Source organism: Ranitomeya imitator, chromosome 4 (assembly GCF_032444005.1).
Source record: "Ranitomeya imitator isolate aRanImi1 chromosome 4, aRanImi1.pri, whole genome shotgun sequence".
Classification (NCBI taxonomy): Eukaryota; Metazoa; Chordata; class Amphibia; order Anura; family Dendrobatidae; genus Ranitomeya; species Ranitomeya imitator.
In genome coordinates this window covers 470,160,209-470,177,330 of record NC_091285.1, presented here as the reverse complement: position 1 = coordinate 470,177,330, position 17,122 = coordinate 470,160,209, and the positions used below count along the sequence as shown (strand labels likewise).

Sequence of the window (17,122 nt, the reverse complement as noted above, 5' to 3'; positions counted from 1 at the left end):
AGATCAACTCTCTGTTTAGGAATTTGATATGGGGGAGACAGCATCCGCGTATCAGACTGGAGACACTTCAGCGACCCAAGGATGATGGGGGCCTGGCATTGCCTAACCCTGAATTGTATTTTCTTGCAGCCCAGAGTCAGCATCTAAGGGGATGGGCGCATGAAGGGTCATCTGGGGCGGTACAGCGGTTGATGGAAGTGGTGACAAAAAGAAGGCCAGTGGTACAATGTTTGGAGGATGGATCCCTGGAGATTCTGGGGAAGTTACATCCGACTGTGCTGTTGATACGCAAGCTGTGGAGTAGATTGAGGCATATACGTGGGATCACGGACTTGACTAGATACTCGCCACTATGGCATAACAGCAATCTGAAGGAATTTGAGGCACTAGGGGTACTGATAGAGTGGCTGGGCAAAGGGATTCAGTATGTGTATCAAATAATTGAGCAAGGTGAACTGAAATCATTTTCCCAATTGCAGGCGGAATTTGGTCTTGGGACTGCAGGGGAATATCGGTATTTGCGGATGAGACATGCCTTTGGAGCTCAGAGTAGGGACGGAGGTGTTAGGATTCAAAGGGATATAGTACTGGAGTATGTGTGTAATGATGGGACGACTGGAGGGGTCATATCCACTTTGTATAAAGATCTGTTGCATACTTTCCTATTGGGGTTTCCAATAATGGCGAGAGCTAAATGGGAAAGGGATCTGGGTCCAATGGATAACGAGACTTGGGAGTCGGTGTTAGAATGGGTCCCAAGACTGTCGCTGAGTGAACCGTATAGAATGTCACAGCTTTATGTGATACACAGAGTTTATAAGTCTCCGATGGTGCTATATAAGGCAGGATTGCGTAATGACTCTGAATGTCCGAGGTGTAAATCTACGGATGCTGATATTTTTCATATGATGTGGACATGTCCGAGGTTGGCTGCCTTCTGGGTGGTAGTTTTGAGTCGTATGGAAGGTGCGTATGGATGTAATGTGCCAAGGGATCCAGTTGTCTGTTTGTTGGGATGCGTGGATGAGATTGGAGTAGATAAACACCTAAAGATAACTATTGCCAGATTGTTATACATGGCTAGGAAGGTAATAGCTCGAAATTGGATCAGGGAAGAACCGCCATCAAGAGGAGAATTCCTCCAGTATGTGAAACAGGGCCGGACACTGGAAAAGGGGATTTATAAGAAGAGAGGGAAAATTGAAACGTTCAATAAATTATGGTCTTCATGGATTGCTATATGGGATAGTAATGTAAAGGGTGGCTTATACGATCGGTTGAGGGATTGGATATTCTATTGTTTTAATGATGGAAGTAACTAGCAAGGTGAGCTGCTTTGTTGGGTGGGGGTGGGGGGTCTTGGGATTGAAGGGGGTTGTTTGAAGGGGGGGGGGGGAAACTTTGTATTGAAAATGTGAATGTAACATGTTAATTGCCTTGTTATTCTTAATAAAAATTTATTTGAACAAAAAAAAAAAAAAGATAGGTACGCAGGCCGCATGCAGAAGTAGGCGGAGCTAGCGGCGGAGGTGCGGCCGAGGGCGGGGCTTCATGGAGGAAGTCCGCAGCTCCTCAAAACACTAATGTGAAACCGGCCTAATAGGGTAACACTCTTATTTTGTACCTGTTGACATTTGTCTTTCTGTTTGGAAGGGATGATCAGTATTTTGACATTTGTAACACATGCCTTCTGACTGAGTACTCCACCCATCATCCTATGGCTGTTTTAAACAGAGCTTGATCCTGCTCATGTGATTGTAGGCTTTCAACCCCAAAGAAGGCATCATGATAGGTTTGTGGTCCTAGCAGATGAGGTCGCCTTGCCGCTGGCTGTTGGGCTCACATGAATTGGCCACATTATGCGCCAAGTTCCTTCTTTTTTACTTATTTTCTATAGCAGTGATGCAATTCCAATTTCATATATTCAATGTCTGCATACTATAGCGCTTTATTTTGTTAAAGTTTAATATAAAGTTTATTTTCTGCTTAAGAGACAAAAAAAATCTAAAGGGAACCTGTTCACGGAATCTTGCTGGCTGTTCCATAGGACGTCCACTCAGCTAGATTAGCAGGTCTCTCTCCATAAGAACACATAATGGGAGTCAGTCTGAGTGGATGAGGAGAAGCCAGCAAGTACCTTACTCTTGGCCCAGTCACCTTGTCCATGGTCGTGGACAAGTCAGCTGATACTTGCTTCCCTCACAGTCCTCTGATCTGAACTTCATTGAAATCTGTAGCTAAACCTCAAAATAGCAGTGCATGCAAGATGACCCAGGTATCTCACAGAACTGGAAAAATGGATGAAAATCCATCAATGTAAGAATTGAAAGACTCTGGCTATAAAAAACATTTACAAGCTGTGATACTTGCAGAAAAAGAGGTGCTACTAGGTAGTAAACATGCAGGGTGACTAAACTTTTGCATCAGTCAATTTTCCATATGTAATAAAAAAAATAAAATAGAATATATATATATATCATAGTTTGTGAGCTCGCATAGTTTGTAAGCTTGCGAGCAGGGCCCTCATTCCTCTTGGTATCTATTTCAAACTGTGATTTCTGTTATGCTGTAATGTCTATTGTCTGTACAAGTCCCCTCTATAATTTGTAAGGCGCTGCGGAATATGTTGGCGCTATATAAATTCTATCTATCTATATATATATATATAGATTCAAGCAAAAAACAGGCAGCACTCCATTGTATCTTAATCAACTGTGCAGAGTTTAATCAGACCCACATGTCTTTACCACGACGTTTCGGCTCCAAATGAGCCTTTCTCAAGGCTTGAGAAAGGCTCATTTGGAGCCGAAACGTCGTGGTAAAGACATGTGGGTCTGATTAAACTCTGCACAGTTGATTAAGATACAATGGAGTGCTGCCTGTTTTTTGCTTGAATCTATGGACTGTGGATAGCCGGTGGACGGGCTTCCTGGAGGCTTTGCACCCAGACATAAGTGAAGTGTTGTGCTGTTCTTTTTTTCCTAATATATATATATATATATATATATATATATATATATATATATATATATATATATATTAGGAACATTGCCTTCCTCCAGGATAACCTTGTATGCGGCTCGATTCATACGTCCTTTTGTAAGGATTAACCTGCCCAATTCCAGCCTTGCTGAAGCATCCCCAAATCATCACCGATCCTCCACCAAATTTCACAGTGGGTGCAGGACACTGTGGCTTGTACGCCTCTCCAGGTCGACGTGTAAACAATAGACGACCAGGTGTTGATCTGAGGATGCTTCAGCAAGGCTGGAATGCAATACTAAGGAAATCCTGAAAACATGACCTGTTGTGGGGTCTTGAGGACTGGAGTTGAGAAACACTTCCTTAAACGTAGATGTTTAGAACACAGAAGTGGCTCTCTGATGCGAATGCAGCCTGCATGAATCAGTTGACAGGTTCACTTTAAAATTTAGAGGAAAGCCGTAATTTTTTCTATTTACGTGAAATAAAAAACTAAATCCAAAGGGGATGCTATGATTACATTTAACAGAAGAATCTCTGACCTTAATTCAATCAAACTATGGTGCAAAAAGCTTATAGGAAAGAAAAACATTTCTGGCATCTGAGGTTATAAAATGAATAATCTCCATATATTTCATACACAAGTCTTATCTGCTAATAATCACATCCACACATGGGCATTGGTTATTACAGCCTTGTTTGATCTGGACATCTTTGCCATTACACATGGATGCCCCTACAGCACTATTAACTTGCTATACTCTGACTAGTTGGAATATAACCATTGTCTGACATCTGCAAGGTCTGTGGACCCTGTAACCATGCGATTTCACCTACCTGTACACAGTAGTGGTTGGCGTATCGACTTTTTCATTTAAGATCCGGCACTTAAATTTGTTGTACTAAATGAGAAAAAAAAAACCATCAAAGTTCCATAAGACAATCAACATTGAAATGCTAAAAAAAAATAGTACTAACAAAAACTGGGGGTAGGTGGTGCGCACTTTCAGGCACATTCTAGTTAACAAATTTAGGTGCAGATTTAAAAAGAAAAAAAAATGATCCGTTTGCTTTGGGTTGAAAAAAAACGTAGGTATGAGGTTTGGCACTTACTGATTGCTTTCTATGGGTAAAAACGCTGAAAGAAGGGACATGCTGTAGATTTAAAAAACAAAGCAGTTTTCCAACTCAGTCAGTAAAAAAACAAAACAATGTGAGTGCCTTAAAATGTGCATAAAAATAACGCTGCAAAAACGCAACGTGTGAACACAGCCTTAGGTCAGGAATAGACTAGAACAGACATTTATTGGACATTTCACAACTTTCCTAAATTCTTAGGAAAACATTTACAGCACAAATCCAGCACTGGACTGCCGTACACAATTTATTGTATAGGAGTCAGTATACCCACTCCACAGCCCTGGCATTAGAAGCCATATATTATTGCATTGGTGCCTGAAATTTGGCAATGTTTTCCTGAGAAATACCTACAATAAATTTATTTATGTTTTACACCGTTTAACAGAATATTTTTTTACTACTAATGCAAACTCTTAAAAATGCTATGAAAAGAGCACATAGTTAACCATTTGGGGTGAAGTACAACATATTTAGTATGCATTTCTACAGGAATAGCAAAAAGGAAAGGAAAAAGTTCCAGCACCAGGCGTCTCTTCATAAAATCTTCAAATGTGAGACAGCCGACCAGAAATCACGCCGCCTACTCAGATTATCGCCTCCTTATCCACACAGAATAAGTTTGTGAGAGAGATCCCTACTGACTCAGTATAACAACTCTGTGGATTAGCCGGTGTGTTGTGGGTAACAGCTGAGCATCTGTTTCAACACACCATTTTTCATTCTTGTTCCGTTGTTTCTGCTCGCTGTTTTTAATAGGGTTTTATGGGAGATCTCTCTACGCTCCACAATATAGACTCATAGTCTCCTTCTCCCTACTTTGATTAGGTATTTGTTGGTTGGTAAACATAGATTATATATGGAATGGCCATTAGACATAAGTATCCACGTGGATTCCATAACTAAATAAAGCGGACAAAGTCCGTTTTGGTTGGTGTTTATCTTTCAGATTACGTGCATATGGTTTACATTGACACCTGTATCATCAAAAAAGGGGAAGTGCAATAACTCTGTATGTAAGGTATTTATTATATTGTCCAGTAAAATTTGGGGTTCTCTATATTGGTTTTTTGCGCGGATTTATTTATTATTTTATACATAGCTTTACAAAACTTATCAACCACAAAGAGTTGACTGCGCCCCAGACCGATACAAACCTGGAAAAGCAGTTGTGAATAACAACATGCTGAATATCACCTAACATCAAAGCCGCACCGAAGAGAAGCCGCTTCAGCCACCACATTAAGGGTGAGTTAATTGTCTGACTAATTTTGTGCGGCCCCAAATGATAGGATATTTCTACTAATGGCAAAAAAAAAAAAGGTTCCTTATCCCTGGTCTACGGGGAGAGGGAGGGAAAATTAATGGGGGATATACTTTTGTGACCAAGCACCTCGTCTATGGTCACACTTCCAACAATGTTTTTCTTTAAACCACTGCAGCATTTCAGAGTAAAACATTCATTTTTATAATGCAGGAGTTGGTCTCAGATCCATGCTTCCTGCTTGTTCGGGCAGCATGAATCATGCAAAATTCCCTTTAAAGAAGCACTCCCATCAAAGTTTGTATCATTATACAGTACTGTGTAATAAATGATATAATATGATATCATTTTGCCTTTCTACCCAGTAAATTCTTCTCTATGTAGAAACAGGAAGTCTATTTTTCCTGCATTTATCATCCCCCTCAAGGGAATTGAGCAGTGACTCATGAGTCATGCAGGGAAAACGGACCTCCCGTCTGTACACAGAGCTTAGGCTACGTTCACATTAGCGTTGCGCGCCGCTGCGTCGGCGACGCAACGCACAAAAAAACGCGCGCAAACGCACGCAAAAACGCTGCATTTTGCGACGCGTGCGTCGTTTGACGAAAATCGGACGCACGAAAAATGCAACTTGTTGCATTTTGTTGCGTCAGACGCGTCAGAAACGACGCACGTGTCGGAAAACGCAACAAAAAAAACGCACGCGTCCCCCATGTTAAACATAGGGGCGCGTCGCCGCTGCGTCGCCGACGCAACAGCGACGCACATTAGCGGAACGCTAATGTGAACGTAGCCTTAGAAAGGATTCAGCTTGTCAGTTTCTAATCACATGATGTCATAGACTTAATGGAAAAGAGAAGAATTATCTGGGTAAATTGACCAATTGTAAGTACACAGTGCTATATAATATGATGACTGCAATATATTAAGAAGATAAAAACTTTGATGGGAGGAGGGGTGCTTCTTTAATGAATCTGTGCTGTATGGGTGCATATTATGGCACTCTATAGCAATTATAAGCCCATACTATTTTTCAGTGTAACCCCTGTTTCATAAGAATGTCTTTTCTCACAAATTAATCCAAAATCCAAGTGGGAAAGATACATAAATAATATTATTCTCCTATTACGGTACTGTACAAAAATCACATGCCTATGTTGCTGCAAAACAGACCGACTTCACACGCGTAAATGAAGTATATTGGCATTTACAAATCATGCCGTGAGCCATCACACATTTCCAGCCCACTTTACCTTGAACATTTCCAGGAGCAGCTCTTTGCTGACTTCTAACCTTTCAAACGGCTGCTTCTCCTTAATGATGTTTTTACACATATTCTCCAAGACAGGAAACTCATTACTGGACACCCCTCTATACACAAACATATACAGGGTTAATCATGATTAAAATAACTTTTTTAGCAAATCTATACAAGGTAATATGTGGCATAGTTACTCATTTTTTTACATAGGTTACAGTAATGTGTTCACTATTCCAGTATGTAAGCATTGCCCATGTATTGTACAATCGTAGAGACAGTTACCTTTCCTCCAAGTACATATCATAATAGAAGCCATTTTCGATAGGGGGGCCGTAGCACAAGCAGCCTCCATAGTAGTTCTCCATGGTCTCCCCTAAAATATGGGCACTGGAGTGCCAGTAAACCTGCAGGTTTGCAAGGAACATGTAGTTAGAAAGCTTGCACTCCATTGACGTCCAATATCTAGTACTGAGTTCACAAGCAGCTGAAGCCTTTCTGGATTTTGCAGAGGATTTTGATGGGAGAAGCCGAAGAGCCCCCTACTCAATACAATGCATCACTACTGTTCCAGTCACTAGCATTGTACTGTACTCTTGGGGGGACTGGGGTGTTTAAATTCTACACTGAATAACCAAAAACAATTAAGATGTGAACTTAACCCCCCAAAAAAATGTATACAATCCTATAAGGGTATGTGCACACGTTCAGGAATTGTAAGCGCGTTGAACGCAGCGCATGTCTGCTGCCGTCAATTTAATGCAGGTGATTCTGCATGTGTTCCTTGGACTGTGCGGACTCACTGCGTCCCAATACCATGTACAGGTGAAATTTATCTTGGGGAGGCTCACGTCTCTGCAAGATAAATACACATGCTGCGGTCTGGAGAGATGCGCCGCATGTTTGTCTCCGCGGGCGATCTGCGGGTGTCTCTGAATGCTTAGTTGGCATGGATTTTCTTGAAATTCCATCCACTATGCTATAACATCTGGACACTGCAGAAGTATGCAGCATCCAACCCGCAGTGTTTACTTACCATGTGCACATGCGTACAGGCCAATGAGTAAACTGCAGGAGAATCTGTGCCGCAGCTGAAAACAATATGGCTCGAGAGCAAGAGTATACGACCTGTGGCCCAAGGACCATAAGCATCAAACAATGCCATTCTGTGTGGCCCCCCAGCCATCTGTTTGCAAACACAATTGCCTGAGTTTGGCGGTTTCAATGTAGTTTTCATATAAAAGAACAGGTGTGGTACTTGGCCAGAAAGAATCATAGGTCAGAAATGTCTCAGATGGTAATACCCCTACAAGTTTTATTACAGAATGATTCAATATGACAATATGGCCCTCGGGCCAGAAAGGATTGCACATGCCTGTCCCAGACTATGGTCCATTTAGAATAAGACAATAATATAATACTACTGTATATTCATCTGTAACTTACAGCTTGAGCCTCTTCTCTGTCAAACGGCAGCAATTCTAAAGTGCAGTCTCCTTCTAGTGGGCGATCGAGATCCCAGAGCTCCGCATTCACCTTGGCTATAACGGTATTGTCTGCCAATCCACGGCTGAAAAACACAAGAAGATTCCACTGGTTTGAGCCTATGCAGGTGACTAATCTTTATGTAATGTGCATTTACCAGTAAGCGAGCGAACACAAGGAGCCTCATTACACACCATGGCACAGCACGATTTTAATCACGGTTGGAGAAGCCAAATACAACTGAGGACATCATTTCTTTCATTGTTGCCAACTTAATTTTGACCTTAGATAATGAGCTTCCAAAAAAAGTCTGTGTCTTGAGTGGTGCTCAACTATTAACAGCTGAAAATGGCTGTCGCTAGATTTTTCAATCTAAACTGGATACATTACTATACAGATCTCTTAGAGCTGATGAGGCTGGTGTATTTACTTTTAAAAGTCATGTCAGAAGGGCTGTATAATCAGGCTTTTAAAATGACCAGTTTAGGAGTCCATGTCAAGTGTCCTAGCCTGACTGGCTGTCTGCTGCAGCTTGTACTGAGCATTGGGAGGTTTACGCAGCAGGTGGAGATTGAGTTGCATTTTCATAAAAGATTATACAGCCACTCTGACATGGACTCTTTACAGTAAGTACACCAGCCTTATCAGGTCTATAAGATCACTTTAGTATTGTACTGTGAAATTTGTTACATATCCACTTAAATACAGTATAATAATAATAATAAATAATAAAAGTTACCTTATTCCTGCAGCTACTTCAAATGGGGTTGTTCTCCAGGACTGTCCATCAATGGTCTTTCCATCAGGCAAAATTATTTTAATAGGTTTGCTTTGTTTTGCAGCTCGGTCTGCGATTAAAGCATCGTGTTCCCTTTTCAAAATTTCATAGATTTCAAGACGATCCTTGATAAATTCCGGGGATGGATTAGCCTACAGACAAAAGTTAGAAATCAGCAGGATAATATATGTTATTTTAAAATAAAGAATATCTATAAGAAAATAACAATTTATTAAGTGCACAGAAGGTGAGGTTTTGTGACTGACAGAAATTTAAGTGAACTGAGGACTTCAAAGAAAGTACAAGCAAAGAAACCGTATTCTGCCCATAGCAGGACTTCAAGCGTGAGCTAGAATTAACTCATTAACTACCGTGGTTTATGGAATTCAATAGTCTAATGTCGGATTTGTAACACCCCAAATGTTTGTGCGCTGCCTGCATGATATTCAGTTTTGATCTTCAGATAGTCAAATTTTAACTTATAAAGTTACATGTGAAGAAAAAAAAAAATCATCCGAACAAGAGAACATATTGAAGAAAAAAAAAAATATATATATAGATTAATTATAAACTTGATCTTTAAAGGTGTTTCTCTGATAACACATTCTCTTGAATTAAGATTTGGGAAGAGAAATTCCTAAAATGTAAAACCGCATTACAGAGCAATGATGATTTGGAATTTCTGAGTCCATAAATCACAAACCCAAAAGATTAAATTTTAGGTCATAGAATAAAATGTGAGCACCGCAATCAATATCACATGAAGGCTCTGTTCAAATCTGGGGCAATGCTCTGCCACATTTGTCAGGCTACAGTAACCGGACTGCTGGGTGAAGCCAGGTGTCCATGCTGGGCTTCTCTCCCTGTAAAGAGAGGCTGAATCCACAATGGAGGATATGGACAGAGGTTGTGACACAGGTGTTAACAGAGCCGTACACTACTCCACAGCAATGCAAGTACCATGCACATGCAGCCGGCCACTGACAGACTCACTGGTAGGCAATGATCAGATCCCTCAGTCACTGCTCCCAAAAAAAAAAGCGAACACCAACAAATTAAGGCAATGAGGTTTATAACACGGAGCATTACGATGTGAACCATATTGGTTTGTGATTTGCCCAGTTATGATGCTATAGATTATATTCCATTCTCATCTTCTAATAATCTTTCATATGAATGGGAAACCAATGGATGTACCCTATAGAAACATTATTAATTAAACCTATAATGTTAAAATGTCACATGTACTGCAAGGCTGAGATTTTATCAAGCAAAAAAACCTCAGTTAATCATATAAAGCCAGCCATATGGCTCTACATTGACAGCTGTTGGATGAACAATTCAGCTATACTTTGTGACTCTTCCGCACATGAACGCAGAGTAATAAGATGATGTTAGGCACCAGTGGTGGTTTATCTCCCCAAGAACAACATGATTGGGAATGTTAAAATTCAACTGCCTGATCCTCATTTTTCCCTGACACATGTAGTCAGAGAAGAGTCAGGAAGCACTCCTCAACAGTAGTAGATGGCTGGGTCCTCCACGTTTCTGTTAGACGTTAGCAAATCTTTGACCATTTGGCTTCAATGTTTTGTGCTGGACAGTGAAAAATAACTAAAACAAACCTCCAGACAAGTATACTATACATAGATGATGATATCACAGTCTATGGTGAAATGCAGGTGTGCAAGAAGATTGTAGTCAATGTAATTCTGACTACAATGTCTGAAAAGCTGCCATGTAATTTACATAGATATGTAGGACTATGCAAAAATAGTGAAGGAGGAAATCAGGGACACCAAAATGTTTTTTGTGTGGAAAAGCTGCACAAAGTACAGAAAACACTAAAGTCAACAGACAAAAAATACATGACATCATTAAAAGGTTTCCAGTGCGAGGGTATGAGCACACGTTGCGGATTTGGACGCTGCGGATTCGCAGCTGTTTTCCATGCGTTGTACAGTACCATGTAAACTTATGGAAAACCAAATCCGCAGTGCCCATGATGTGGAAAATACTGCGCGAAAAGCATAGTTACTTACCGATAACAGTATTTCTCAGAGCCCATGACAGCACCACAGAGAGAGGGGATCCGCCCTTCAGGGACAGGAAGCCTACAGGATAAAAGGGCGGTACCTCTCCCCTGCATCGGTTTTGTTTACAGAGCATCGGAGGTCCTCCAGGTTAGTCACAACAAAAAGATATACAATTTTATCATATTGCTTAACAAGTGAACACCGTGTCTATATAGAGAAAACACATTTCATACAAAAGAATGTGCTCACCGCACACACGATGGGGGGGGGGGGGGGGAAGGGGGGAAATAAGCAGGTGCTGTCATGGGCTCTGAGAAATACCGTTATCGGTAAGTAACTATACTTTTCTCAGTCCCCCATGACAGCACCAGAGAGAGAGAGAATTGCAAAGATTGTTGCTTAGGGAGGGACCACAGCCTGCAGGACCCTTCTTCCGAAGGTTAAGTCAGATGAAGAGGCTAGGTCTAAGCGATAGTGTCTAAAAAAAGGTTGAAGGTGATGACCAAGTGGCCGCCTTACAGATTTGATCTAATGGTACCTCCGACCTTTCGGCCCAGGAGGTCGCCATAGCCCTTGTAGAGTGGGCCTTCAGACCCTCTGGAACGGCGTTCCCGGTGGATGAGTACACCAAGGCTATCGCGTCTGTTATCCAACGTGCTATAGTGCCTTTAGGGGCTCAGTCCTTTCCTGGGTCCCTGGAAGCAGATAAAAAGAGACCCTTCCTTCCTATGCTGCTGGGTGGAATTTATATACTGAACTAGACACCTTCTCACATCTAATGTGTGGAACTTTTCTTATTTCTAGGGTCTGGACAGAAGGAAGGAAGGATTATTTCCTGAGACCTATGGAATGTGGACGCTACTTTTGTTAGATAGGCAGGGTCTGTTTTTAGTACAACCTTATCATCCAGGATTTGTGTAAAAGGAGGGTTTGCAGATAGGGCTTGGAGATCACTTATTCTGCGGGCCGATGTTAGGGCTATCAGGAGGGCAGTTTTATGTGATAGAATTTTAAGGGGTATTGATTCTATAGGCTCAAAAGGGGATTCTGTTAACGCTGACAAGACTAGACTCAAATCCCAGGCTGGTAACCTATGTATAGTTACTGGTCTAGACCTTGCGGCTGTTCTGACAAATCATGTTACCCAAGGGTCACAGTACAATGCTCCTAGAGCAGCTATCTGTACTTTTAAAGGTACTTACTGAAAGGCCTAGATCTAACCCCTTTTGTAGAAATTCTAATATTTCAGCAACTGGGACCCCATCTTGTAATCTTACCCCGCAGGTGGATAATTTTTTTTTCCAGGTTTTGCCGTAGATTTTTGTGGTCACGGACTTTCTACTTTTCATTGGTGTAGAAACTAACTTGTCCGAAAACCCTCTTTCCTTCAATAGTGACCTCTCAAATTCCACGCTGTCAGGTGGAGATTCACTGACTGAGGGTAGAACACCGGTCCATGTGACAGAGGTCCGGAAGATCCGGAAGAACCCAGGGATCGGTGACCAATAGCATCCTCAGCCAGGAGAACCAGGTTTTCTTGGGCCAGAAGGGGGCTATTAGGATGAGCCTGGACCTGTCCTCCCTGACTTTTCGCAGAATGCTGGGATGAGGATAGTTGGAGGAAAGGCATACGCAAGACTCTGTGTCCAAGGAATCGTGAATGCATCTACGGCCTGAGGGTTACCCCTGGGGTCTAGGGAACAAAAGGTTTTCACTTTTCTGTTGTGCATATTGGTAAAGAGGTCTATTACAAGGATTCCCCACAGATCTGTAATTTTGTCAAAGATGTACTGATTTAGAGACGGCTCAGGAAGTCCGCTTTCTGGTTCTCTACTCCTTTTATCTGTAGGGCAGAAAGGGATAGGAAGTTGTTCTGTACTAGGCTGAAAATTTCGGAGGTGGTTTTCATTAGTGCTTGAGACCTGCCCGCCCCCCCCCTCCGGTGGTTTAGGTAGGCTACCACTACTCTGTTGTCCGAAAATACTCGGACATGATGCCATTGTAATTTGTTTAGGAAAAACAGTAATGCATAACTCACTGCCCAGTTCTTTTTGGTTTGAGGAAGCCCCGAGTTCCTGACCTGTCCATACCCCCTGAGTGACCCTGTTGTCCAGGTGAGCTCCCCACCCTGTGGGACTTGAATCTGTGGTAACTATCCGAGATACCTCAAATCACCCAGGGAATACCTTTTGATGGTGGATGGATCCCAACAACCTAAGCTAGGGAATGAATAGTAGCTAAACTTAGAGTCATGTGACTTTCTAAAGGTCCCCTTAGTATAATCTGGTTTCTCAGAATGTCCCACTGGAGATGTCTCGTGTGGAGTTGTGCCCATTGAACTGCTGGAAGGCAAGCAGAGAAGGACCCCAGTAATTACATCGCCTTTCTCAGTCATGGAAGGGTTTCAGCGAGCTTCGGACACTAGATTTATTATCTTTTGTCTTTTCTGGACTGGGAGACAACATTCTTGAGAAATAGAGTCCAAGGTGAGACCCAAAAATTCCTGAACCCTGGTTGGTTCTAGTTTTGATTTTTGAAGGTTTACAAGCCAGCCTAAATTATTTAGAGTATCTATCACTCTGTCACATTGTTGATGGCAGAGCTGGGCCGAGTTGCTCACAATCAGAAAGTCGTCCAAATATGGGACAATCAAAATGTCTTTTTCTCTCAGATGGGCCATCATCTCCGTTCTCAGTTTGGTAAATATGCGGGGTGCAATTGATATGCCAAAGGGAAGAGCTCTGTATTGGTATTCCCTTATCTCGCCTTTCATGACCACTGCTAATCTGAGGAATTTTTGAGAGTTCTTGTGAATGGGGACGTGGTAATACGCTTCGATGAGATCCAGTACTATCATGAAACAGTTTGGAAACATGTTTTTGATTGTTGACTTTATTGACTCCATTTTGAATCTCTGGTTCCTTACATAAGTGTTTAACTTCCGTAAGTTTATTATTGTCTGGAAGGACCCGTCCGGCTTGGGAACTAGAAATAATGGGGAGTAAAATCCCTTCCCTCTCTCCAGAGGGGGGACTTCCTGGATGACAGCTTTGTTTTTCAGTTTTATGATTTCCAGTTCTAAAGCTTCTTGTTGTTGAGGAGAGGACCTCAGCGGTGTTACCACGTAGTTTTGGGGAGGTAAGGATAGAAAGTCTATTCGAAGCCCCAATCTTATTAAGTTTAGTATCCAAGGGCTGGTTGAAATTTTCTCACAGGCTGGGAGGAACGGAGATAATCTCCCTTCCACCCTGGGGGAATTGTCACTTGGGAAGGGGGGGGGTTTCTATCCCGTGAGGAATTACCAAAAAGGAACATCTTGTCTCTTCTTTTCCCTTCATCCCATCTGCTCTGTTCCCTCGGTGGTCCTTTCCTTAAAAAATGTCCTATTCCGAAAGGGCCGTTTAGTGAATGGTGGGGCCAGGTTAGGGAACCCTTTTTTCTTGTCACCCACTTTCAGTAAGTATCATCCAGAGTCTCTCCAAAAAGAAACTTGCCCTCACATGGGATTGAACAAAGTTTTTGTTTAGTTTGTAGGTCACCTGGCCAACTCTTTAGCCATAATGTCCTCCGGGCTGCATTCGAAAGGGCTTCAGATTTAGATGCTAGTTTAATTGAGTCGGCCGATGAATCTGCCAAAAACGCCGCCGCTCCTCTTATCATAGGGATAGACTCTAATATTTTATTTCTAGGCACCCCATCCCTCAGCTATTTTTCTAAGCTGTCAACACAAATCATTAGGGATCGCGACGTGCAAGCAGCTGCTATGGCTGGTCTTAAACATCCCCCTGCCAATTCCCAGGCCCCTTTAAAGGAAGGTATCTACTCTTTTATCAAGAAGATCTTTCAGAGTTCCCATGTCCTCAAAGGGTAGTGCGAATTTTTTTGAGGCTTTAGCTACCGCAACGTCGAGTTTGGGGGCTTTATCCCATGAAGTAGAAGCCTCCTCTTCAAAGGGATATTTTCTTTTTATAGAGGGGACCGATGAGTTCTTTCTCTCTGGTTTTTCCCACTCCTTTTTTTATGAAGGCTTGGATGTTCTCATTAAGGGGAAAAACTTTACGCTTTTTTGGCTTAGTCCTCCAAACATTATATCTTGGACCGTTTTGTCAGGACGAGGGTCCAACACCCCCATAGTCGACCTTACTGCCTTTACAAGTGCGTCAACTTCATCTAGGGGGAAAACAATGACACCTCCACTCTTATTATCCGAGGAGGAGAAGGAGGAGTCCCGTGTATCTGAGCCTCTACTCTCGGAGCTGGAAGAATCAGAGTGAGGGTAAGCAATAAGTTCCTTCCTTTTAATTTTCCTTTCTCCTTTATGGGAATTAAACGCAGTTTCTACATCTGACTTAATTACAGATCGTAACTCAGAGGCAAAATTGGGGGTTTCCTCAGGGAGGACTCGTCCTATACAGGAGTCACACAACTTCTTATCCCAGGATTGCGGTAAAGCTTTTTCGCACAAGGGGCAGGTTCTTTGTTTTGTTTTCCCCGTTCTTTTCCTTGCCTAAGATAAACAGAGAAGAGGGAACCCCAATTACAACAGTGAACTTTCATGAAGATCACTCACGAATCTGACACAGCCACAGGTACCGGTTCTGGAGGAGGGGTAGGATCCTGTAGTGAGAGATCCGTAGGTGGTAGCTGGTTCACCACACTGGAGTTCTTGCTGCGCTGCGTGGAATGGCTGCTGGCCCAAGAACTCCGGGTGTCAGCAGAAGTTCGCTTTTTCTGTACATCCGGTTTCGGTCGCTGGTGGTGGCGCTGCTGCGGCGGCTGAAGCTGCTGGTCGCTGTCTTCCATGGTATTACCCTGGGACGGCATGCAGCAAGGAGCTCCTTTACCCACCGTTATTTTAAACCTGGCGCCTATTACCAGCCCCTCCCCCTGTGGCTGCGTCGCTGAGGTAGTGCTGTTTTTTTTTCCTTTCTTCATTCTGCGCATGCTGTCAGGGACCCGTAAATGCAGTCTGTGGTTCCGGGGCAGTGGCCATCTTGGTGCACCTCATGCACTCACTGCGCCCGCCCCGAACCGGAAGTCCTTTACCATTTCCGGCGCGGCATCCATCTTGGAAGCCCAGGACACCTCCTCGTGCACGCCAGATCCCGGAAGCCCCTATCTCCTATCCGGAGTGGCGGCTGCGCTTTCCCCCGCTCACGCTCCAGACCCATCGTTCCCAGCAGTGGCGGCTTCGGACACCGCACCAGCCGTGGCAGGGGCATCCCCGCTGCCAGAACTCGGACTGGCCGGCTCCGGATCCTCGGTTGATCTTCGGACGTGTTCAGGTACTGATACCTAGTAGGTTCCCCGTCAGGGACAGGAAACCAAACTTGATGCAGGGGAGCGGTACCGCCCTCTTTATTCTGTAGGTTTCCTGTCCCTGAAGGGCAGATCCCCTCTCTCTGTGGTGCTGTCATGGGGGACTGAGAAAACGCTGCGTTGTATTTTTTGCAGCAAGTCAATTATTTGTGTGGATTCCGCAACGTTTAACACCTGCTCAATAGAAATCTGCAGGTGTAAAACCGCAGGTGAAATCCGCACAAAAAAACGCAGGAAATCCGCGGTAAATCCGCAGGTAAAACGCAGTGCATTTTACCTGCGGATTTTTAAAAAACGGTGCAGAAAAATCCGCACACGAATCCGCGGCGTGGGCACATAGCCCAAATGTTCATCACGAGTATACATTATTGGTGTCAATTCCATACTAGCCACATTGTGTTTTACTGCACGCATATAATAATAATAATAATGATTATAAATAATAAATAAAACGAGAAATCTGCTCAGCAGCATGAACAAGAACCCCAAGGAAAGGGCTATCTAAGAACCTGCTGACAGCAACTTTCATTCTATAAAGCAAACTGCAAAAATAAAAGTAAAGATCCCCTAATGCAGCAGTGTAGAGAGGATGGAGGATGAGTTGTCACATAACGCTACATTATCAGTTTCAAAAGGATTTTGGTACAGTCTTTGTGTTGGAGTTTTCCCCAATCAAAGGCACTTCAACAGACTTACCGCGCAGGGCACGGCATCGCCACATGGGGCACTGTATCCAAATAATAGGGCAATGCTGTGGTACGCAGCAGAGTGGTTGGCAAAGCATGTAAGAAAAGCATCACTCAACCAGCCACTCCCGCCCCAACTCAACTCTGCAGCCACTGATCATAAAGAGGTGGTTTATT

The 17,122-nt window shown here is 43.0% G+C and overlaps 2 protein-coding genes across 8 annotated transcripts in view; both read right to left on the bottom strand.

The window, feature by feature from the left end:
- Positions 1 to 17,122, bottom strand: part of LOC138676501 (threonine--tRNA ligase 1, cytoplasmic-like) — a 116,081-nt gene that overhangs the window by 41,563 nt on the left and 57,396 nt on the right. For all 6 annotated transcript variants that reach the window (XM_069765863.1, XM_069765865.1, XM_069765864.1 and 3 more), the window contains 5 exons: positions 8,866 to 9,056; positions 8,088 to 8,211; positions 6,927 to 7,048; positions 6,637 to 6,754; positions 3,820 to 3,884 (listed from right to left, as the gene is read on the bottom strand). In XM_069765863.1, the coding sequence (XP_069621964.1) occupies positions 3,820 to 3,884; positions 6,637 to 6,754; positions 6,927 to 7,048; positions 8,088 to 8,211; positions 8,866 to 9,056 (620 nt within the window). The remainder of the gene's footprint in view (positions 1 to 3,819; positions 3,885 to 6,636; positions 6,755 to 6,926; positions 7,049 to 8,087; positions 8,212 to 8,865; positions 9,057 to 17,122) is intronic.
- The window catches only part of MAPDA (N6-Methyl-AMP deaminase), a 270,844-nt gene that overhangs the window by 220,563 nt on the left and 33,159 nt on the right, over positions 1 to 17,122 (bottom strand). The gene's annotated exons all lie outside the window — the stretch shown is intronic.